General features: G+C 40.0%; 2 protein-coding genes across 4 annotated transcripts in view; one reads left to right on the top strand and one right to left on the bottom strand.

The window, feature by feature from the left end:
* Nucleotides 1–826: 826 nt before the first annotated feature.
* LOC104938162 (heterogeneous nuclear ribonucleoprotein C) lies at nucleotides 827–7,726 on the bottom strand. 3 transcript variants are annotated; one of them, XM_019265880.2, is made up of 9 exons: nucleotides 7,574–7,726; nucleotides 5,345–5,453; nucleotides 3,363–3,631; nucleotides 2,300–2,372; nucleotides 2,106–2,156; nucleotides 1,788–1,957; nucleotides 1,455–1,568; nucleotides 1,100–1,272; nucleotides 827–1,012 (listed from the first exon to the last, which is right to left on the bottom strand). In XM_019265880.2, exons 2-9 carry the CDS (start codon nucleotides 5,347–5,349, stop codon nucleotides 905–907), a joined length of 963 nt encoding a protein of 320 aa, XP_019121425.1. In that variant the 5' UTR covers nucleotides 5,350–5,453; nucleotides 7,574–7,726; the 3' UTR covers nucleotides 827–904. The 3 variants fall into 3 exon arrangements, with proteins under 3 accessions (XP_019121425.1, XP_019121426.1, XP_019121427.1); XM_019265881.2 differs by having other exon boundaries at nucleotides 1,100–1,269; XM_019265882.2 differs by having other exon boundaries at nucleotides 2,106–2,153.
* A 6,948-nt stretch (nucleotides 7,727–14,674) lies between these two features.
* The window catches only part of glis1a (GLIS family zinc finger 1a), a 47,320-nt gene continuing 36,836 nt past the window's right edge, over nucleotides 14,675–25,158 (top strand). The window contains exon 1 of the mRNA XM_019265866.2: nucleotides 14,675–14,831. The gene's annotated coding sequence lies outside the window, so the exon portion shown is untranslated. The remainder of the gene's footprint in view (nucleotides 14,832–25,158) is intronic.

The raw sequence follows: 25,158 nt of genomic DNA, 5'->3' as shown, positions 1-25,158 counted from the left end.
CCTAAACAACCGCATAGAGTGTTTATGCCAGCGGCGGGCCCTGGGCAGAGCTTGGTAAATAAGACTGAAAGACAGACGCCGAGCTGGGCATGACTGCTGTTGGACTAGTGAGTAATGTCAGCTGGCTGCTATGTCTTCTGTTGGTGAGCTTGCTTGATGTTTGCCTGTTAACAACAAATACAAACTGTCCATATTTACCACAGTGGTATCACTCTGAAACTGGAGGCGGTACCAATCCAATTTCTATGTAGGACAGTAAGGACGGCTCAGTTCCATTAAGTATTTCAGTATAGTGGAATACAACTATTACTATTACATATATATACTATACTGTGTTCCGTAACTTAGAACCAGCAGCCAAAATAAAATCAGCTTAACCAACTTTCTATGTATATGTGAAGAAAAGACAAAAAAAAACCTTTTCGTTTCCGTAATATTTTATTGCAATTTATTCCTTACATTTAACTGAATAGTATAAAAAACTGACATTAACATACACACAAGGATCAAACACAAACCGATGAGGAAAACAAACACATTGAACCTAAAAACGGTCTTTTGTAGCTGAATTTTCGTCCTCGCGTTAAGACATGTCCGTCGAGCTGTCGTCTCTGAGAACATTAAACAGTCCCGTGTTCCTTCCTTCTCCTGAAGACCAGTAACGACGCAGTAAAAATCACAAACCGAAAACCTAGAGCTAGTTATTCCTGTTGCAGTGATACTGGACAACTGGCCGAAATAAACAAAAACTTTAGGGACAATGGAACGACAAAGTGTGTGCACCATGCTCGTGTGTTTGTGTGTGCACGTTTGCTTTTTGTATCTACAATATGAGTGTTAAAACAGGAGTCCGAGTTCCTACTGGAAGCTGTGTGTACGCTGCATGCGTCGGTATGGTCCGGGTCTACGAGTCCTCCTCACCGTTGACACTGTCGCCGTCATCGTCACCTTCCACGTGTTCTCCTTCCTCCTCCTCTTCTTCCTCCTCGTCCTCCCTCTCTTGACTCTTCACCTGCAGTTTGAAAGAGCGAGTTTGAATGAGCGGCTGATTTAGATATTTCGGAAAAAGAGCGTCAGTAACACTGGTCATCAGTCCCACCTCTTCCTCCTCCAGCAGGTCTCCCTCCTCTTCCTCGTCGTCGTCGTCATCATCCTCATCCGAGTCGTTCATCTCCTGGCTCTCCCGGTCTCTCTTCAGCCCCTCGTCCTTCTTGTTGCTCGGGTGTGGAGGTGATGTCACTTCACCTGGCTCCGTTTTTATGCCCTTAGCTTCTGCCAAACAGGAACGCGTGTTTAGAAATCATCGTCCGACATCTTAAACCAGGTTATAAAGAAACTGTGGTTGTTTTTATTTGTAACCCTTCGTCACATTTCTGCCTTACAGATAAATAAAAACCAGCAGACGTCCGAAAATCTCTGATGCCCTTTAAAAAACACACTGTGTTCCCCCATACCTGACTTCTTGCCGTGGTCCTTCTCCATGCGCTCCAGGCTCTCCAGCAGATCGTCCACTTTGCTTTTAATCTGAGTCAACTCCCGCTTGATGGTCTGCAGCTCGTCCACTTTCACTGCAAAGAAAAGAGAAGAATGAGTGTTGGACGAGCAACTTGTGTGACAGAGACAAAGTATCCTGGTACTTCAACCTCTAGTCACTCAAACTAAGGCCAAGCTGGAACGTCTTCAAAGTTTTGACCACGTTATCACTCCTAACAGCTCTCATGCATTCATCAGCAGTACTCTGATTACTCTGATACTCCGATAATCTTGTGTGCAGCCGAAACATTTACTTGTTTTGGACGATGAAGTCCTCTGACTGCTCTTGGAGGATGAGGAGAAGCTGCTCTTGGTTCGCCGGCTGCTTCCTCCGCTCAGGCTGACCCGCGGGCGCTTGGAAGGGATCACAGCCCGCGACAAGGGAGGAGGGGGAGCGGGAACGCGGGACGGGTATGAGTACATTCTAGGACATAAACAAAAAGATTACAAGGGTCTGGTCTAGACCTTTGTACGCTCCACACAGGTGCAGACAGAGTGACTGCTGTGCAAAACAAACAGGAAGATGCTCACATGACTGACGAGCGACAAACAAACAAACACATTTTCCTCACCTGTCGTAATAATCTCTCTGAAAGTCGTAGTCGAGTTCAAACGAGGAGCTGCTGTTAAAAAGAAGACAGAGAGGAGTCTGAATGAGAAAACACGAAGATGATACTGTTGATGCTTTCCAAAAATCTGTCAAGATAGGTGATGAGGTCCTTGAGTGCAGTTTAACAGCTGTGACGTTCGTGTTGCCGTGACTCACCTGTACATGTCGCCAGCTGAGCGTTTGGTGGTTTTTGACCTGTGAGGTTTGGGTTCTCCAGCCAGGTTGATGTCTGAGAAAAACAGATCAGGAGTTCAGATTCTGGTTTGGCAATGATTTACCTTTAAACTGCTTTTTGAAAAATGATCAAAAGACCTCGTTCTTATCTAACAAAGCACCTCGGATCTAGCATCTTGTTTTACAACATAAACTTTCTCCGAAAATTTGCAAATTTCCAAATCATGATCCAGTTTGCAGCTTGTTCAAGTGTGAAGACATCTTGTGTCCAGCAGTTTCTTTGGAAATGATTCATAGTTTCTTAGACTTTTTCCCTCAGTGACAGAAGGAGTACATGCTATTTTACGACTTTACTGGGTAATTTAACTTTTATCAAGATCATATCACTGTTAGTCTTCAATGTCGAGTCTTTTAACTTCACAGGAAGTTACAACAAAAAGCTAAAATTAACGAAATATCTTGACTACATCTCCGGCATCATTGCAGGGTTGCAATTAAAAACAACCTTGTCATTATCTCCTTCTGCTGTGTTACCCAACAATCATCATTACCACAAGGTAAATAATTGTATAATACTTAAATCAACTGGCAAGGAACAATGGGTAATTGTACCAACTACCAGACATCCACCACCTGTCCTTGTTTGATGGCCTTTTAAACAATAGCTTTGTGTGTGCTGGCTCAGGTTGGTGGATCAATCAGAGCAGGCTGAGGTTTTCTGGAGGGGGGGGGTTCGATCAGACAGAGGGTGAACTAAAGTGTGACAGCAATGGCTAGTATGAGGAAAGAAATGTGTTTGTCAAACATTAAAGCATGTAAAGATGTTCCAGTAGACAATCAAAACCAAAGTAGTCCGGAAAATGACATCAGAGGTGACGCAAATGCAAGCTAAAAAGTTGGCAACCATGTTTTAACTTGACAACTTCACAAATGATGTTGATGAATGTTTGACAGATGGAAAGTTCTGATTGAAGGGCACCGTAAATTGGTTTTATTGTAAGACTCCCTCCCTCCTTAGGAGTAAGCAGCTAAATTGAACCCTTACCAAGAACTTGTCCGACAATCATCCTCCCGTCCTCCCCGCCGACGGCGGCCCGCGCGTTCCTCTCATTGGCGTATTGAACGAAGGCGTAGCCCTTGTGGACAGAGCAGCCCACGATCTTGCCGTATTTGGAGAAGATGGCCTCGACATCCGCCTTGGTGACCAGCAGGGTGTTGAGGTTGCCGATGAAGACCCGAGAGTTGAGGGAGCGCTGGTCGGTCCTGTTGGTGACGTTGCTGCTGGCCATCAGGCTGGCGGTGGTGGGTGAACGACTAACAGGAAGACACACAAGATTAAGATTTTAGTGGCAGAAGGACAAACAGTCACCCCATCTGAACTTTCTGAACTCCTGCTGTCGCCGGGTCAACTCTGCACAGCCCCCCGAGCTGTGGACTGTGAATCAGGGCACGATCAGCTGACTTTCCTGGGAAATTACAAACGTTTAATGAAAAAACAGACAAGTGCTGACGACAGAGGAGAAAACTGCAGAAAGTTAAAGGGGTTGATATGTCATTTATCTTGACATGAGCCAAAACCTGTCCTAAATGCGATGCTCTGAAACTACTGAGGAATTGCAGTCAGCCTTAATCTGCATAAAAGTTTACAAGCAGCAAGTGTAGCTGCATTCAAAACAGTCTGAAAATAAACATTAATAATGGAAAACACACAAAAGACTGCATTCATTTCTCTTTTGGCATCACATGCTCAAACAAATCAAGCAAATGAAGAGAAACAAGCATCATCTGAGGCCTGTAATGAACACATACTCACCAGACAAACAAATGGGAAAGTTAAGATAAGTCCATCCATTTTAGCTTTTGAGCTGTGCTGCTGTTAAAACGGCTTCTATGGCGCATTTGTTTTAAACCACACAGCAGACATGTACTCAGCTTGTATATGAGGTTTAACCTCAGCCTGATTTATCTGGTTTCCATCATGCTACAGGACATTAGGTTCAAAAAAGGAACCTTTAAATCTCACTTAAAAAAGATTCAACATGGGCACAGAGGTGTCACTGTTTTAGTCCTGACCCTGCAAAGTGATGACATCCGGGCTAGATAATCGACAGCCACAGGATGGAGAGACAGGAGCTGTTTAACTGACAAGACGACCGGTCACGTCATGAATCGAGGTTTCTGCTTCTAAAGAGGAATTTTTTTCCTCGCCACCGTCGCCATCTGCTCATGATGTGACTTGTTGGCTCTCTGTGAATAATATTACGGAGACTAGTCTGAACCTGCCCTGCATGTAAAGTGTCAGGTAATATGTTCTTCCATTTAAATAAAACTCAAAAAGTCAAATTAAAGTCTTTTGCCTCCAATCTACAAACTTTAAAGGATTTTTAAAGCCTACATGTACATTTAAATTTACTGACATGAAGCTGCGTGCGTCAGCTCTGGATAACCTCTCTTCTACTCCACCCAAGTGACAGAAACAGGAACTGAAGCCACTCGAATGCTTTTGATGTGTATATTTTTAAATGTCATGTGTCGGAAAGTCTCAATTTTTGTAAAGCTGTGAGGCGGTTTGTGGTTTAGAACTGGTTGACAGCTGACATCTCACTCATTTATTAACTGAAATGGAGTATATTGACGCCTTCATACAGTATTTAAGGCGGGCTGAGGATTACATCGTGTAGATATGAAGATAGAAAGAATGACAACTGTTCATAAAACTGTATGATTTAGCTGTAATGCACCAGTCAAGAACACCATTTTATCAATACGCTGCATTTCCCACAGAATAAAGGAGAATTTGTGCACGAGTGTGTGACCTGTCCTACTTCAAATATCCCAAAAAAAACAGGCTGTGTTATTTACTCAAGTAGACACAGGGGAGGACGTGAGTGCTCAGTGAAGCCCAGAGCCTTGTGAGTGTTTGGAGATGTGAAGTGAGTCCCGATACAGCAAACAAAAAAAATAACAGTAGTGGCATCAACAGTAACGCCCCCTGGCTGACAGGGGGGTCGAACATTCATCACTCACTCCATAGCGTCTGTGTGCAGGGCTGTCGTCTGTCTGATGTTTGACACTGTGGGCTGGGATCAGTTTGGGCTGGTGTCTCGACCTTCACCTTCGCCCCTCGCGATTTATACTGAGGTGACAGAAAACACACCTCAGTCAAGCTGAGCAGGGTTATCTTGTACCAAGTCTTACCTGGTTTGGTTTTGTGTGCGTGCAGGAATTCAAGTGACGAGGTTAACATAGAAAACACAGTAAACAAAACAAACAAAAAAAAAAAACACGAGGTGTGCCTCCAAGAAAATCCCATTACAGCTTGCCACTTTGGGACTGCAACCTGACGCTAATGCATGTTTTAAGTGCAACATCTAATGCTATAAAACAAACCGAGTATACAGTGCAGAGCCAAGAAATCTGAACCTGAAGGTAAAGGGGCAAAACCATTACAATCATATCACTAAGTGGAATGCAAAGTGCACTGGGTGGGCCGACATTGGCTCTCGTTGGTCTACGCTTGTGCAGCCCTCATGAAACACGAGTTTATACTGAATAAACAGTGTGGGTGAAGCAGAGGATCAACTACAAGACGTTAATGTCATCTTGCACAACTTGAAACTGGTGTTATCATGTTTAGACAAACAAATCTGCATATTTAAATGAACATAAAGTCACAATTTCTGAGTAACAAGGACTTGAAGTCACATCGTGTCTAAAACGGGCTGACCAGGGCGTCGAATTTAACGATAATCTGTGATGGCTCAACAGGTACGACTAAATGAGTGTGATTATTTTATGCCAATCTGTAATCTACAGTGAGACATACCTCAGTTTAGTCTTCTCATGGATGCATAAATCACGACGAGATGTAGGACTATATACAAGGTAAGCATGAGTGCAACAATTATCATCAGCCTCATAAAGACGGACACTTCACCATCTCATCTACCCCCACCAATCTGCAAACTTTCAAGGATTTTTAAAAGCATTTTTAAAACCTATGAGCACATTTTTATTCTCTAACATAAACCTGCATGCTTCGGCTCAGGATAATCTTCCTCCTAACTCCACCCAAGTGACACGAATCACAAATAAACGTAGTGTTATATGAGATAACATGAGCACGGCTATTATTATCATCATCAACCTCATGAAGACGGATGCTAGAGTTGAGTTTTCCCTCCAATCTGCAAACTTTAAAGGATTTTTAAAACCTGTGTGCTTCAGCTCAGGATAATCTTCCTTCTAACTCCACCCAAATCACAACTAAACACAGGGTTATATAAGATAACATGAGCACGGCTATTATTATCATTAACCTGATGAAAAAGATTCAAGTAGAGGTGGACAGATTTCTTATTAATGCAGTGTTGACCTCATTAGGAGCGCTCGTTAGTGTCCTGCAAAAGGTGTGTTTGGAATAAATTGATGTAAACACTTTTATTCATCGTCTTCTCTCTCCGTCTACTGAGCCAGGGTTTATTTGGGGGAAGAGGAGTGAATGTGATTTGTATTTGATAAACACATAAACAGCCATAATACTCTTTCAGATTGATTAAAACCTTTTTTAATTAAGACATAATTATGTAAACAAAGCTGAGAGGCGTCCAAAATTTAGAAAAATCACTCTTCTTCATCACAGGAGGGGGGAGGGGAAAAAAAAAAGGGAAAAACAGGAAAAATCTACAGCCACAAAAACAAAGTCTCCTTTTCTTTCAAAAACCATCAACACACACCGACAGCGCCACCACCAGGCTGCAGTGTGAAACACACACACGAGGCCGGCTTAGCATTGCTAAAACACAAAAGCACCCAAAAAATAAAAATAAAACGAAGCAAATCAGCCAAAAACCTGTAAAATCAGACAGATCTGTAGTCGATACTCTGTCAAACAAATCACGGGATCATGGATCAGGATGAAGCTGCGACTAGAAAACCCGAGAGAGAGAGAGCTAGCCGCTAGTTAGCTTAGCTTAGCTTAGCTGGAAAAAACAAGTCTCGTCTCCGTCGAAAGGAAAAGTCTTCACAACAAAACAAAAGCTACACAAAAAAAGGTGGATTGAAACTGAAGCTAAGGCGTCGTGTTTTGTTTTCGTGTGTTTTGTTTCTGTGTGTGTAGAGGAAAGAGGGTGTATGAGCTAAGCTAACTAGCCGATTAGCTCGCAAAATCGAAAAAAAAAAATTTCAAAAAACAAAAAGAAAAAGAAAAAGGTAAAAATAAAAAAAAATAAAAATGTCTGGGATCAAAATACTCACCACGACCTTTACGAGTAAAATGCTTGCTTTCTTTTCGGGTAAAATCGTTTTTTTTGTTTTTTTTGTTGTTGTTTTTTGGAGCGCGCACACAACAAGCCTGCGAGCGACGAGCTAGCTTTCTTCTAGCCACACACGGCTAACGTGACGAGATGGCGCAGTGCGAGAGGGGGGGGGCGGGGGCGAGCGATGGGGAGTTCAACTCTTTTCAAAGACTCGTCTCTTTCGACTCACCTCCCTTCAGAAGCTATCGTGTGGCTCTTCTAGAACCCCTTATAGTAGCCTAATTTAGCAATTATGAATGGTTAGCAATTTTATTTATATTTTTTTATTAGTCCATGCAGGTTTGTTGTTGACCCTTTTTACAAACTTTGCACTCACTTCTCCAATAGTGGTGTGCGATACTGCATATGTACAATATACAATATACTGTACAATATATTTTATTTTATCATATATCTATCTATCTATCTATCTATCTATCTATCTATCTATCTATCTATCTATCTATCTATATTTTGGTATGATCCGATACTTTTCAATAAATAAGGTGGATGCGTCATTGAATTGCTGAATTTTCATCTCAATTCATTTTCATGACCTTAAGTGTTTTTTGTGATGTTTCCTTTTTTTATTATTATTAAATAGTCAAAACCCAGGACAGAATTAGAACAAAGTTTATAATTAAATAGAAAATGATTTATGATCAAACTTCTTTCAGAAAAATCTTAAATTAAAAAGTGCTTGCAAACCAGTAAACAAATTAAAACAAACAAGTACTGTTGAGAAACTACTCTCTCCATTTTTGTAGCTCCATATTTTCTTTTGGATGTTTTTTTTTTTATGTGTTCATATAAATTGGTAGTGTTTCACTATACCTGACTACCAATCCCACATTTTGCTGTTGTCTCGTTTTCGGCTTGAAAATACAACCACACGGCGCTCCTCTTCCTCTCTGCCATTCTTCTGTTGTATTTTCTCTGTGCGTGAAACCGCAGCATTGCAAACAAGACCGGAACTTAAAGTAAAGAATCGATCTCACTAGGCTAGTATCGATCCGATAAAGTAAAGAATCGATCTCACTAGGCTAGTATCGATCCGATACCGATAATGACTTGGTATCGATACTATATTTTATTTGGATCGATCCGCCCACCACTATCATATGGCTCTTCTAGTCTTCTATAGTAGCCTAATTTAGCAATTATGAATGGTTTGTGTGCTAGTAAGCAATTTAAAAAAATATATATATTTTCTTTGTCTGTGCAGGTTTGTTGTTGACCCTTTTACAAAAACTCTGCACTCACTTGCAGTCTCCAATATGATTGAAACGCAGCCAGATGCTGCTTCTTTTTCACTTTCACACTCAACGCTTTTTTGGAGTGTCCAGGTAATGGTATGATCCCAGTTTGATTGTCCCCCCATGGTGTTTCGTCCCCAACCGGCATGATTTCTGGACAGGAGCGGCCGAAGAATCGACTCTCAGAGCCGGCTCGTTCACGAACGACACATCACTACACTGAGCAGCCCAAAGGAGCAGGGAGCACTTAACGGACACCGGTGTGACGTTCCGTGTAAAAACCTGCTCACCTGTTGTCTTTGAAAATCAGTCCGTGCCGACAGCAAATATTTCTGCTTTGATTCGTCTTTAATTTGACATACAACAAAACAAGCGAACGGATATATCGAGCGACACTCGTAAATTATGTAAATCTGAAGCGTTTTCATGGTTTTATATATAAATTAAGATATGAATGGCACCTGTATTTCTCTTTATACACATACAGGCTGCAGCAGCCACTTAAATGTATGCAGTATTTGTGATTGGTGCACTCTTATTGCTGTAACTCCTTTTTTTTTTTTTTTTTTAAATAGCTGGCCTACTAATTGGCAATCAGCCTAATATGAGTCACATTTGCAGCTGTGTGATCACTCTCTGAATTCATCAGGGGGTTTTTGTGAGATGTTTGCACCATCTAAATAACCCGTGTCTTTGCTGAAAGTCTTTCAAGTTTCACACACAATAAAGACACTGTGATATCTACCGAGTATGCATATAAATGTGAGGATATTAAAGAAAACAACCTGTTGATATGAAATAAGTTGGGTAACAATGGTGTGACATTCATCTTCAAAAACATTTGATCGTCTCATACTCATGAATATATTTGTAAACCACATTGTACTTTTGGAAAGAGACACATTATAAAGTTTAACAGCTCACTGGTGTATAACTATACCCAGCCAGGAGGTGGCACTGCTGTGATGACAATAGATAAATAGTGACACTGAGCAGGAGTGTGTAGGGTTTCATCAACTGATGACACAACCCCTACATACAGTAATTAAAGTCAGAATAATACATCATTCCCCATTTTTCGGATTCTTGTATGTCCTCAGTGCAGGACTGTTGTGTGATTTTGGTTTGACCACAGCATGTGGGACAGTTCAGAACTGAACGTTCTGTTTCAGGCTCCTTATGACTCAAGATTCTACAGAATAAAGTTTCATCAAATCCTCTAAACACTCATAGAGCACTCACACTGGTGTTTTCATTTATTGTCTCCTGATCTGACGTCTTTTCAGCATGCGCTTCTCTCTGAAGCTGTTAAGGTGGGGCAACAATATAAGTCATAGGTCCATCTCATTTCAACCTGAACAGAGGTCTGATCAGTCAGAATAACTGAAAACACCTTTTTGCCCCATCTTTGAAAAAAAAAAAAATACACAAAAGTGCCTTCTTGAATGGTAGATAAAACATGGTAAAGTAAGGTGCCCTTTCAGTGATCAAAATGTGATAATGTGCCTTGTAGGGCCCACTTCCAATGGAAAAACACAATTAGGTGACCTCTAAGGTGCCCTGCAGGTGGAGACAGTGTGATAAGGTGCCCTTCCAGTGGAGAAAACATGATAAAGTGCCCTCTAAGGTGCCCTTCCAGTGGAGAAAACATGATAAAGTACCTTCTAAGGTGCCCTTCCAGTGAAGAAAACATGATAAAGTACCTTCTAAGGTGCCCTTCCAGTGGAGAAAACATGATAAAGTGGTCTCTAAGTTGCCCTTCCAGTGGAGAAAACACAATAAGGTCTAACTGTAGGGCGTCTTTCCTGAGGAGACAATGTAGTAAAGTGCACTTCCAGCAAAGAAAACTCAATAAAATGCCCTGGGGTGCACTGGAACAACATAAAAGGGCCCCTCAGAATGCTAAGCCCTGACCCTGACTAAGCTGTTTCACCATAAATGCATAATTTTTGCCCCTGCCCCTCAAACAGCCCGAGTCTGCCACTGCCTTTAAATATATTTCTAGTATTGTCAGATGAGTTGGGGGACATCTAGTGTACAGGTGTTTCACATTTTAACTTGTGTAAGGAAAATCACAGGTGTTTTTAATAACATAAACAATGACTTAGTTGCATTAAGTGTCCCAAATGGGCAAAAAAAATAATAAAAAAAGACAGCTAACTAATTACACCTGTTCTGACAGTTGCCTTCAATCTTTTTGTCTTTTAAAATGAGGCAGTATCTGCTCGTCACGGGCTGCTTGTCTCTGAGATGAAGATCACAACACAGATCTTTTTTTTATATGAATGAAGGGGTTTATTAATCATGTTTCGACCCCTCAAATTTACTCTGACATTGTTCAAAAATGTCTGCAAATTTCTACTGGAGAAAAAACTTTATTCAAAGAAAGCTTTATATTAAAAACATTGGATGGAGCCCGTTCTAAAATGTGGGAATGATTTTACTCTCCAAATCTCATTAAATGAGATGAAACCATGCAGCACTTCTGTGCTTAATCACAACCTGTAGATAATATACTCGCTGTAACAAAGGGCTTTTTTCATAGTCGACACATTGACATGTCGGAGCAGGAAAATCACAGGTGTAAATAATAAAATGAATGATGGCTGGATTCCATTTAGCTGTTTCAGGCTCCTGCTGGTTCACTGTCAAACAGTTACTGGAACAGTTGAATAAAACAGATTGTTAATGTTATTAGTAACACCTGTTCCGTTCCTGCTCTGACATGTTGACATGTGTGCTGTAAATATTAATATTTCTGTGTGAATGAATATTTCTGGATGACTCTATTACACCTGAGGAGTAAGAGAGACAGAAACAGAAAAGGATGGCGAGCAAAGGAGACCAAAACCAGCTGTTTTCTGCATCTCGTTAGCAGATGAAACTCTTACAATGTCCCAATTTTTCATGGAGAATATGTTCTTTTGTGAATTGTTTTCTTCCATCTGGATTTGTTTCGAGCACCGTCCCAAAGGACTTGTTTACAGCTCCGTGCATCATCTCGGGAATCAGAAATACAACTCCGACTTGCAGTCTCACTGTGTAATCAGATATACAGATAAAAGCTTTCTCCGCTTGTTTGCCTCCTTTGTGTATTTATGTCAATCTTAACAGTCCCAAAGAAAGATCCAGATGTTTGACAGGCTGTCATACAGTATGTCCAAGTTTTGATGTGATTGGTACAAATGTGGGAGGGACGGGGAGTTAAACTTCTCTGTGAGATGAGGATAATATTTAGCATTAAATTTTATACTGCTGTATACATTACACAGAGCTGATTATTACAGAGATGCCAGAGAAAATTCTGCAAGACAAAAACCAGAATATGGTCAGTAAGGTCAACAATGAGCACCACAAACACACTGTGCAGAAAATTATAGGGTTACCACTGGAAATAGAAATACCATAAAGTGCAAGGGGACCCATGTGAACTCACTATTAAATGCTAAAGACACTCTCAGTTATTATAAGATAATATTAGTAAACCATAGGGGAGAAGCAGCTACAATACATCATATTATATTGGTTTGATGCATACATACATTTCAAGCAATTTGAGGTTGAGAGACAAACAAGTCCTCTAAGTTGCCTTTTCAGTGGAGAAAATGTAATAAAGTTCTCTCTGTGGTGCCCTTTCATTGGTAAAAACATGATAAAATGACATCTTTGGTGCCCTTTCATTGGCGAAAACATGCTAAAAATACGTCTTTGGTGTCCTTTTAGTGGAGAAAATACAATAAAGTGCCTATTAAGGTGCCCTATCAGTGGAGAAAACACAATAAAGTGTCATCTATGGTGTCCTTTTAGTGGAGAAAACACAACAAAGTGCCCATTAAGGTGCTCTGTCAGTGGAGAAAACACAATAAAGTGTCTATGGTATCCTTCCAGTGGAGAAAACATGATAAAGTGTCCTCTGTGGTGCCCTTTCATTGGTGAAAAACGTGATAAAATGACGTCTTTGGTGTCTTTTTAGTGGCGAAAACACGATAAAATGCCCATTAAGGTGCTCTGTCAGTGGCGAAAAACACAATAAAGTGTCTATGGTGTCCTTCCAGGGGAGAAAACATGAGGTAAAATAAATACAATATCAGAGAGGTCAAACTAATCACTGAGTATAACAAGCATTAAAAAACAAGACATTTTCTTGAAAAACACTCAAAAATGTGTTCTTGTTCTTTCACATGTATATTTTAAGACTCTGTTCTCACCTTCAGTCTTAGTTTAACATATGAGCAGCATGTTGCGACATCACGACTAGTTTGGAAGTAAATCACGGTCCAGTGTGTGACTTACACAAGTGTGATGTGGAAACCTGAAACCTCGGGAACACTAAGTAGAAAACATCTTGTGTCCAGCTGTTTAACATCTGCAATGAAAAATATTTGCATATTCATAGATTTTTGGGTATTTGTGTATGTCTGTAATGTATCACACTCTAATGATTTATAGAGCAGACATTAATACAAACATTTGGGTTGCCAGGTTGCGAAATTTCTCTCTGGTTGTTGAATAATGGATATAGAGTTATATAAAGTTATGTTAAGTAAAGTGATATAAAGTTAATAAGATATTAATTAACGATTCAATGGTTGTAATCTGTGGTTGTGAATGTTAATAGATATATTAATAAATAGTTTCTGATGTCCGTCATCTGCTCTCCAGGTTAGAGTTTATGCATGACCAACTAAACAAAGTGTGACAGAGAAGGAGGATAGAGTCACAACCTGGTAACCCTATAAATTATTATTAACTAAGTACTATAAGATATAAATATATCTACACTTGGTGAGTGTTGCAATTAGAAACTACACTCCTTAGATGCCACTAAGTCACACAGGTCCTTGAATGTAACGTGAAGTCAGTGTCTGATAAAAGGTGACCTATTGGAAAAGTGGTACCAAGAACTATTATTGGTATATTAGAATAATATTTTTATAATATTTTGGATCTGCCAGGAACATTTGTATTGTGTCTTCAAAGAAGCATTTATTATGAAGTTCTTTAAAGTACTCCAGAGCACTTATCAAGAACCAGTTTTTCTCAGAGTGTATTGTACAGACATCCACTCCGAGGAAGTATACACACATCCCAAAAAAGGTGTTCATACTGTCTGTTTGTTGGTATTTGACAAAACCAGGTCACACCGGTGCAAAAGGGAACTTGTAGAACTAGTAATCAATACGTCATAAAAAAAAGTTCTTTAAAGCACCAAAAATTTCCCCAGTTCCCCAAAGATCCTTAAAGAAAGTGTATTTAAGGATAAAAAGGTTTTCCAGAACCAGTAATCAGTACACCAAAGAACCTTTCAAAGAAAAAAACTGCAACTGTGACTTAAAGAACTGTTTTTTTGCATTCAGTTCCCTAAAGGTCCTTAAAGAAAGTGTATTTAACGATAAGAAGGTTGTCCAGAACCAGTACACCAAAGAACCTTTCAAAGGGAAAAAAAAGATTATTAAACATAACAAATGTTCTTTAAAGCACCAAAAGTTCTGCAATTGTGATTTAAAGAACTTGTTTTTTGCATTCAGTTCCCCAAAGATCCTTAAGACAAAAGTAATTACAGATAAATAAATAAATAAAGGTTCTCCAGAGAACTCAAGGTGTTCCACAACCTCTATCAAGAACCTTTTTTTTCAGAGTGTAATGCATACATGTAGTTCATTAATTCATATTCTACTAATCATTACCACACATTATGTAATTTAATTAGCTGCATCACATCTTCTGTTCATTAACACACACACACACACATAAAAAAAAAAAATGCCTGGTGTAGGTGTGTGCGTGTGCGCGTGCGCAGAAGCGGTGCAGCTGCAGACAGTTTGAGCTCGCGGCGCACAGAGCGAGAGAGAGAGAGCGCGAGAGAGAGAGAGAGAGGAGAGCTCGCGCTGTGACAGTTGGGGAAGAAGCACACAATCAGCGCGCGAGGCAGAAAAAAAGACGATGAGCGGACACTTAACGGTAAGTTACCTGAACGTTACCTCAACGTTAGTTTAATGTTTTTATTTTATATTTTATTTTATTTAAAAGTATAAACTTGTAGAAACAGCGTTGTCATGGAGACCTGTGAAGACGTTAGCACGTGATTTGTTTATTTTAACGCTGTATAATTAACTTTTTTGACTGACAATGATCGTGATGGGAAAAATTAACACGTATTAAGAAGTGAACACGAGTGTAAAAAAAAAATGTTAAAAAAAAAAAAATGTTAACAGCTGCCTGTAAACACTCAAAGTGACTCCAGCTGAGATCTGAACCCTTGTTTGATGGATACAGGATGTGCTTTACAGGCACTAACTTGTCAAAAAGTTGATAAATGAGGAAAAAGGTCCCTGGATAGAGGAGAAAAACACTGTTAAGAAATGTTATAATCAGGTCTAATTTTACCTCTGGATCAGAGATTACACAAGAACTTGTTTTGATTGTGCAACAAGGATTTGAGGAAGGCAATTAATAGAAATTCTGCTTTATACTGTAGTAAACCCACATTTTCTTATTACTTATGGGACTCTTCCTTTCCGCTCCTCTGCAGTCCACTGATTTATGTAATGTAGCTGGAATGAAAAGTGCTGCACAGGGGGTGGAAATCTGGCTCTCTGAAAGTCAAACAGATGAGGAGGCTTGTTTTAATCATTAGTCTCATGGTATCACTGGCATGGAGATCTAGCTGGGGACTCATGGTTTATACTCGCAGGCCTCGGCCCCGGTGTTCCCCCTTGCACAAAGGTGTGTGCAGTTAATTTTATAATTTATCTCATTTGATGTTATATATGTGGGGTAATAAACAAGATTTATACTGGTCCTTAAAGAATTACCTTAATATGCCTCTCAGGTTGTTGATCAATACCAAAGTGACTCAGCGATTATTTCACCAGATGCTCACATTTGTTTGTTCAAGTGCTCAGAAGGAGCATGGTGCTATACGAGCAAGAGCTCCAAGATTTGTTTCGCCCTAAAATATTTGTTTGCCCTGGCAGTGTATGTTTGCCTCAGTTTCACACCAGGGGAAGAAAATAACAAAAGCGATTCAGTTTTTTAGCGGATTGTTTTTCCTGTGCTGATTTTTTTTTTTTTTCCAAAAAGTAAACAATGGTTGCAAAATATTTAATCAGATTACAAGTGGAAGAATAAACCTCAGAGAATCCAGTGATTCTGCAAGAAAGAGGAGACGTTATAGACACAAAATAAGTCAGACAACTAAAATCTGCACGACTGACAGTTCCTTCTTGTCTGTGGTGGACCTATAATTTACTATTCACCTTTTTTTATGCACATTTTCAGTCTGCAACTTAGAAACACAATACATTAGACACCTGAATATCAGAGAACGTTGATAAAAATTCACCTTTTTTTGGTTGTCTGCATAAGATGGCGCCACGTAAAGGAACAATTCAACATTTTGGGAAACAGGTTTTGTTGGTTTTCTTGCTCAGAGTAAGAAGATCGATACCACTGACATTTGTCCAGTAAATATAAATCTACAACCGGCAGACAGCTTAGCATAAAGAATGGAAACAGAGGGAAACAACCAACATTTGTTGGAGTTACTTGCTTTTACTATTTATTGACGATTGTTCACTATCTCAACATCTCTGTGATTGCTCGTGCTCACGCTTGCACTTGCAAACATCCATCCTGGGCCAAAAGTGACATACACAAGCCTGAACACTGGAAAGTAAACCACAATCACATTAAGATCGATGTCATTATCTATAATCATCTCATGTTTTACGTAGATCGTTGGACCAACTAGCTTGCTGTTTGCAAATCACCTAATCAGGCCACGCCATTAAAGGTCCAGTTTTTAGGATTTAGTGGCAGCCAGCAGTGAAATTGCAGATTGCAACCAAATGGAGACCCTCCCACTCTTCACCCTATCTTTCCAAACATGTAGGAAGATCTATAGCTCCAAATATCTAGATCTAGCCCTGCAACGCTCTCGGCTACAACTTAGTTTTGTATTGTTATATTATTAACATATCATCATCAACTACGGAGAGAGAAGGCATGGACGTCACATCCGTTTGGATTCTCCTGGGAAATTATCCTTTACATAACAGAAATCTGTCCACAGGCTGTTATAGGCAACTGAGAAAGTTGTGGAAGGGCTCATTTTTAAAGTTACGTGACAACCTGTTAGCAATCCCGTCAACAAAGCAATTAAAACATGAAAATAATATGTGAAATGTCTCACAATTTTACATACAGCACCTCACTCCATCACCTCTTAAGCCCCAGGGTCTAATCCCACAACTCCAACCCCTAACCTTAACCCTAAAAAAGGGGTTTTTACCTTTTTAATCACGATCCTCCACAGTTCCTTTATTGCTTTTGTTTTATTTGATCTTTTATCTTCCTTACCTTTTTTTTAACCGATTTCGGTGAAACTAAGAGTCTTTTAAAGTATCTTTCATACATTTTTACCATGTGCCCATGCCCTTCGCAAAACTTATTATAAGCATTGCATCCACTTACACCTAACTCTAAAAAAGAGGCCGAGGCTAAAGAGGTTAATATGTTTTTAACTATGGATAGCTCCAAACTGGCTAACAGTTTCCCCTGTTTCCAGTCTTTATGCTAAGCTAATCTACGTAGCTCAATACTTGATGCACAGTGCATATGCTAGTGATGTCGAACTTTCCATCTAACTCTTGGCAAGAAAGCAAAAATATCCTTAAAAATGTCAAACTAAACTCGTTTAGACAGCAAACCCTCAAACTAAAATAAAACACAAATGGGTGGCAGTGAATTAAAAACACCACATGGAGATGATACCATCGGAAAGAAATGTTGGGAAAAGTTAGAAGAGTTTCACTTTTGATTACGTAATTCTTTGTTACACCCACGTCATATTATTTGCATTGAACCATTTGATGGAAACACCTGTCGAGCCAATTTTTTTCTTATGGTGACTTATCGTAAATTTGATTAAAATTTGAGCAATATTCGCTTGGACACAACTTATTACTGCAATTCCCACTGGTGGCCAATAGAGGTCATTTAAAGTCATAGCTTACTTACTAATACCCCTTTAATACTTGTGTTTACATTACGTAGAACATGATGACCTAATGTATTTAATTAAAGGTTCAAAGTCAGCGAGAAACTCTGATCATATGGGACCTATTAGTGTTAGGCAAGAAACTAATTTGCCTTCTCTTACATAAATATTTGTTACCATGTCTTTGAAAAAACAGCCCACAGTCTGAATTTGTCACATCCGATCTCATACTAGTTTGAACTGCAGTTTTATGACAGCGGTGCCTGTGTTCATAGCATGCTGATGAAATGGTTCGTCACTTGTTTTTCTCAGCTTGCCCCGCTCAGTACATACCTTTCACGGACATTAACAGTGATTACCCTACGAGCAGAGCTCATTTTGGTTTGGTTCAGAAATATTATTCCTGGCTAGAGGTGCTTGCTCTTTTGCAACACCCAAGGGTGACACAGCTGGGTAATATGACCCGCTGCGAGTATCAGAGGTAACTGTTTCAACATTGTTTCTGGTGTGTATTATCTGTGGGCCAATGTCTTTTTAAATCATGTTTACTTGGGAAATTATTTCAAGTCCCAGAACTTTTTCTTCTTAGCCCAGTCCAGTGAATTAGTGGGATTATAAAAGCTCCAGTTAATACACAGAGGGTAGTTTATCTCTACATGATGATCATAAACTCCAGATCCTTGCTTGGGGGTAATTCTCACAATACTTCAATAGAAAACAAATGTATTAAAGAAATGTGTGTGCGTGTGTGTGTGCGTGTGTGTGTGTGTGTAGCCTCTTTGGTTTCCATATTTAGTTGCAGGCAAAGCCTTCTTCTACATGGTTGAATGATTTGTTGATTCTCTGTTTGGCCAGTGATGGAAGCAGTACTCAGATACTCCAGTGCACCACAATGTACAAATTATTACTTAAGTATTAAAAGTTATAGCATCACTTTAACCGCAAATGAACTGAAAACTGAAAAAAAAGGACCAGTGTGTAACTTTTAGGTGGCTCTGTTCACTCAGTATGGCAGAAATATTCAAATATAATAATATTAAATAAGTATAAATTAATATGTTTTCATTACTCTCTGCCCTTCTTTGTCTTTATGATGGCTGCCCACCAATGATCTAGGTTCTGCTCGAGGTTTCTGCCTCTTAAAGAAAGTTTTTCTTGCCACTGTTGCCCAGTGCTTGTTCCTAGTGGGAACTGCTGAGTCTCTTAAGCCAACACTGAAACACTGACAAGAACGACCGAGCTTAACTCGGGCGGTTGCGGCGTCCATGGAACGCATCGGAAACGAATGAGCCTTTTATATCTACAGGCGCCATGATGTCCGCCATGTGGACCCACCATGCTTCTACAGTAGCCCAAAATGGACAAACAAAACACTCAATATTTTTCACAGCCACCGTGGTTTCTCCTTCATGCTACTGCAGAAAGGAAAAGGTGAAGCAACTACACTGCTAGATGCCACAAAATCTTACACACCGGTCCTTAATTTAGCCAGATGTAGTGACTATAGTGACTGACTGTAGTGAGATGTACGTTGTTTGGCTACTTTGGAGTGAAAGAAGCTGAAAACATCAGACATTGTAGCACCTTATAGGCTTGATATGACAAACAGTTGCCAGCAGATACGGAGCAACATCAGCATTCATTTGAAGCTGAGTCATTTGGGATACAAATCCAACCTGCATACCTCTTTTAGCTCTGATTTTTAGCTGTGAAATGCCACCAGCTGATCCCTAACAGTGTTTGGTAGTGTACAGTTGGTTTATCAGAGGGTTTTTTTTTTGTTTGTTTGTTTTAAAACAGCTGCGTGGAGTTGCTGAAAACTTCGAGTGGTTAAACCAAAATAGTAAAGTTGTGGGATGCATGGCCAAAAAAACTGTGATTCAAAATAGACTAAAACACTTTGCAAAGTTGAGGGATACTGTCAGAGTCATGTGCCATTTTTATTCAATTAAAATTATAAAACAAATATTGATTAGCACAGATTTAAGATGTCGGTTTGGCAACTTATGATCAGTTTAGAGACGGAGACACCGATTTTATAAAGAATAACACAATGGTTAGTAGGTTTAATTCCCATGGACAGTTTGATTAAATCAGTACAGCAGAAATAAACATAATTATAGCATACGTTCAAGAGGATTATTCTTACAAAAATGAGAATATTATTAGTTTAAATTATAATAAATGTCTCATGGAGCGTGTAGTCACAGCCAGTAGAAACAAAATACACTGTTTTTGCATGAGTTAGTGTTAGGACGCGAGGACCGAACTCAATGTAGAGGGAGTTGTTGCAATAAAGTTTAAATATTATTACTGGGAGCCACCTAAAACTAACACACAAGCATAACAAATATAGCAGTTAAATTAAAGAGATCTGTCAAGATTAATGACGCCTCGCAGAATCTGCGAAACAGACGTACACACAGCTTTCCTCGTTTCATCCACTCCCAGAGGAAAACGAATTTACATTTCAAAGTTTGAGTAAAAAAAAGAAAAAAAGAGGAGCGTTTCAAAGGATTCAGAGGCTCTGCTGGAAACACAGGAAGAAGTTTAATGCGAACTAAAATGTGAGTTTTCACACAGAGCGCGTACTGGAACAAGTGTTTGCAGTATTAATTCATTTTTGAGTCATTTAATAAGCTTGTTTTCCCGCTTACTCACTCACTCTTTGGCTTAATCCCCCTCCCCTTATTCCCAAATGTATTTGCAATATGATTCCACTTTCGTTTGCACAAAGCTATTGTTATCTTCTAGCAGCAGTCTGGCACAGAAATCTGGACCATGTATATATGCAGCTCAGTGCTCGGTGGGCCCCGTTCCCCTTTTTTCTCGACTGCATGAATAACTTAATCGACAAGTAAACACACATGCATGTGTGGTAGTTTTCATGTAGTTTAATCGAAACTCTGACCTCTACACTGTAGCAGCTCGTATGCTTCTTCAGACGGTCAGATACCTTCAAAAACACCCTCAGATCTCTCTTATGTCACATTATGGGGGGTCAATTTTGTGCAATTTTTTTAATTTTCTGAAACCGCCGATCTCAGATTCACACCCACTTCACAGCACGTGGAGCACAGACAGTATAAAATATAGACATCGCATCTGTGACGTCACCCACAGGTTTCTGAAGCTCACAGTGTGGTCTTAGCAGTCCTGCCTCTGCCGCCTCCTGGCTACTCTAAAAGTTGGCAAAGACGTGGATCATCACCTGAGGTGGGGTTGAATGACACCTCAACTCAAACAAGCCACCTGTCTGAACTTCTCCCTCAGCTCTTTTCTCATTCTTGACACAGTTATTTTTGTCGCTTTTCAGGAGAGACCAGTCTGAAAATGTGCCCCATTATCCCCGTTTTAACACTTTTGAGGTCGGACAACATGTTGAATTAACCATGAGGAAGGATTACCATCCTAACACAGGCTACTTCATGCATGAGCTACAAATGTCCTGTCAGTGTAAACGGCTGAATATGACTGTTACTTTTAGTGCACACTTTATGAGCTCACTTTGACATCCTCAGTAACATGAGCAGATGGTGATAATGGACCTGCAGCCTCTTGATGCTTGGATTTATTATCAGCAAGCTAACTATGAAAATAAAGCTAACTAGAAACCTTACATACTCTATTATTATTATTACTATTAACCAGCTCTGAACACAGCTGCTTTCCTTTTTTATTGACTTCTGCCTCTGATTTTAATTTTTTGCATTATAGCCTATTGTTTAGTGGGATTGCGACTTTAGAGGGGGTGGGGTGCCCTATTGTTTTAGATGAAAGAAATAATCTGGCACAATTTATTCAGCCAACAACATGCTAATAATGTATAAATTTACCAACAACAAGGAGTTTTTAACTGGCTATGAAACAAAACCACGCCTAGTGGAGGAGCTGAAATACTAACAAAATGCCCATTGCTAACTAAAAACATTAGATTTAAGCATATCAAATTATTATTTTAACTAAAAACATTAGATTTAAGCATATCAAATTATTATTTTAGTGTTTAGAAAAAGGTGTTTTAAACGTGTGTCATTTCTCCTCACCTTGCTTTTCTTGAAAAAATGTTGCCTCTGAATGGGCCAGAAGTGAAATACTTTGATATTTACATGAGGTAAGATCATCGTTTAATCCAACAAAGAGCAAAACCAACATAGTTAAGTTAACATCAACAGTTTGTCTATAAAATGTAGTAAACTCACAGTTTTCCCATTCTACCTGCTGATGCTTCACGTCTTAGTGCCTGCATCCACTTCAGTTTTTTTGTTCGGCAGCTTATAAAACTTATATAATACCCTGTTGGTGCTGCATCACACCCTACAGAAGCTTCTAGCCGTTTTTCTTTTGTTTGCTAGGGGACCACAAGTCATCTTCATGCAACACAAAGTCAGTGGAGAGTGATAATTTGTTGAATTGTCCCTAGATAAGCTACATAAACACACAAGACCATCAGCGAGAAGATATTTCTGTGCAAGCAGCAGCCTCTGTGGCTCTGATTGAAACTAACTAAAGTACAAGAAACTGCAGTTCCCAGAGCCGTCACACTGAGTTTCACAGCGGCTCTTCAGAGGCCTGTGGTTGATGTCACAGATACTACATCCATCCTCAAAATCAGACAAAACAAGTCAATTAGACATTACCACTTTTGTCCACAGGGGTCGCCAGTATCAACACGGGATTAACGCTCCTTACAGTTTCTCTAATTCCCCTCCCGGGTGTCTGCTACCCTCCTGTCTGTTTGTTGTGTTAAATTAATTTTCCCATGACATCATATGGAGGAGTGCTGCATGAGGAGCTGGAAAGTGTTGCTTGATATAGTCCTGCTTGATCTATTGGCAGAAACACTGATGTTTCACCAAACGTAGGCTATAAAAACCCGCTAGATGCAAAACATAATCTATTTTCACAAGGTTTCTCAGACCGAATGCCACCCAAAATTTGTTTGGAAAGACACATTGGAGTCAGTCAGTACCCACCACACCAGACTCACTCCATCACAGAAGAGTTTTAACAGACGTCTTGTGAAGCCGCTCCTATTTCAAGACACTGCCAGGCCCGGGGAGTCCAAGTCAAGTCCATAGGCGCTGTTGCTGCTGCTGCTGCTGGTGCTGGCCCTGCTGTATCTGGTTCACGGGCTCTGCTCACACTGTCTTGTGGTTTGGACTGAGCCACTGTCATTTAACTGGAATTTCCTGCCATCTGCGCTCAGTATAAGTTTCTCACAGATCCACACCTGCTTGTAAATGTTTAGGTTTGCTTGGGAGGAGAAGACGGAGGGATAGGTGAGCACCGGCGGAGGAAGGGGGAAGTTATCCACACCTTTTGGCTCGATTTTTTAGAAAATAATGAAGTGAAAACTTTCTTGTTTGTCAAGGAAATGTGATTTTTGATGGAGGTGAAGCCGAGATAGTGTATTTAACACCAACCTAAGAAAATAACTCAAACATATTCACATTTCCGGCACTCTAGGTTATATCCTGCTCTCACACTTCGTATGTGTACTAAACCAGAGATGAAGGAAGTCTTCAGGTCCTTTATTTAAGTATGTCACAACTGCTTAAGTCTGCACTGCACTGAAGATTGTGTCATGTCTGTAAGGTAAATATGAAGCAGCTTGTTAACATAGCTTTATCGTAAAAAGTGGATATAGGGCTTGACTTTGTCTTAAAGTAGATAAATACCAGAGCCTTCAACATTCACCTATTAACAGGTTGTATCAGGAGGTTATAGGTCAAACTATTTCATGATCAGGACCACAGACAGGATACATATGGGCAATGCATCCGTGACCTTACCCACAGGTTTCTGAAGAGCCGTCGTGAAGCTCATAGTTTGGTTGCTCTGGCCATGTTGGTAATCATTGGTGGAGTTGAGGTGGGCTGAATGAGGCCTGGGTGCTGTAACAGCACCCACCTGTCAATCAAAGCGTCCACGCTCTTAATCCTGCATAACTTTAAGACTTAATATAATCTGAACAGGTGAGTTGTTTATAAATTCACCCTCAGTACAGTTGTCACGAATGGGGAAATTAGCTACAGAGACCAAAACAGTTTTTTGTACCAGGCTGTAAACATGTTTATTTCTGCTGTGAAGTTGGACATTTGAACATGGGGACTTATGGAGACTGACTCACTTCTGGAGCCAGCCTCAAGTGGACGTTTGAGGAACTGCAGTTTTTGGCACTTCTGGGTCGGCTTCACTTTCACAGTCAGAGGTGGCCTGCTTGGATATAATGTACTATAAGGGTTTTTAAGGTGCTCGTAGGAGCTGTTCCTATTTCCAGTCTTTAAGCACAGACTTTGAGCCTGCTATCAATCTTAATTCCCAAAATGTTGAACCTTACTTTTAGTATTATCAATATAAAGTTCTTTGCTGCACCCCAAAAGGGTTTATCTGTATTTTATGTACATAACCGTGTGCTGCAGAAGCAGACGCTGACAGTCTGTAGCTGTGATTATGACTGTAGTTGTGGGATGACAGCGCTTTGGCTGTCGCTGTGATTGTGGCTAGTGCTTTGGTTGTTATGATTACGGCTGTGACGCATTCGTTTATAATGGCTGTGACATTAACGGCGCGCAGGAGTTGTATGAATGTGTGCAGTGATCTGACATGGCTGCTGTTGGCTGTTTGTTGTATTGAAGCTACTGCGGTGTACTGGTTACGCATCTGTCATATCTGATCATAGATATGGAGTATACAGCCCAGTTTATCTATTGTAGCCAGATCCATAGCGTCATACTGCAGCCGCTTCCCGATCAATAATCATATATCAGAGCTGTGAACAGCAACAACATTTCACTAGGATTGTGTGATTATGTGTGACAATTAAATTCAGCTGAAACTGAAACTGACAAGAGAAAAGCGTCTTGACAGATACAGAGGTTGACTCTTGGTCCAATCTTTTGACTTTTGTCAGGAAGGAGTTCCTTAAATGTTTCAATGAGGGAAAAAAACGCAGGATTAACTGTCTCACAGTTACAGGAAGATCCTCTGGAGGATCACTGTGTCTAAAGTTAACACCAGTTCAAGCCTCTTTTTCAGATGACATGCATGAGTTCTGATCCAATAACACATTTTCATTGTGTGCAACATGAGACTGTGTTATTCACCTGCTCCCCTCTGACTTTACTTTGACCTAAACTGCCTCTCAAAATCTGCAAAGCGCCAAAGAATTTTTCTGACTTAGCCTGCAGTATTTTGGAAATGGGAGTGTTACACATCAATGATATGAGTGATCAGATCCATTAAAACAATGGAGGGGATTTTGCCAGCGCAGACACTGAGTTT

Source organism: Larimichthys crocea, chromosome II, assembly GCF_000972845.2.
Source record: "Larimichthys crocea isolate SSNF chromosome II, L_crocea_2.0, whole genome shotgun sequence".
Classification (NCBI taxonomy): Eukaryota; Metazoa; Chordata; class Actinopteri; family Sciaenidae; genus Larimichthys; species Larimichthys crocea.
The sequence above is the reverse complement of the archived record's forward strand: the minus strand, read 5'-3'. Positions and strand labels throughout refer to the sequence as shown.

What these genes read in the sequence shown, in the direction of transcription:
- LOC104938162 (XM_019265880.2), bottom strand. An exon ending in TCAGCTGGCGACATGTACAG is followed by an intron (nt 2,157 to 2,299) that starts GTGAGTCACGGC and finishes TCTTTTTAACAG; the next exon opens with CAGCTCCTCGTTTGAACTCG. An exon ending in GGACCACGGCAAGAAGTCAG is followed by an intron (nt 1,273 to 1,454) that starts GTATGGGGGAAC and finishes CCTGTTTGGCAG; the next exon opens with AAGCTAAGGGCATAAAAACG.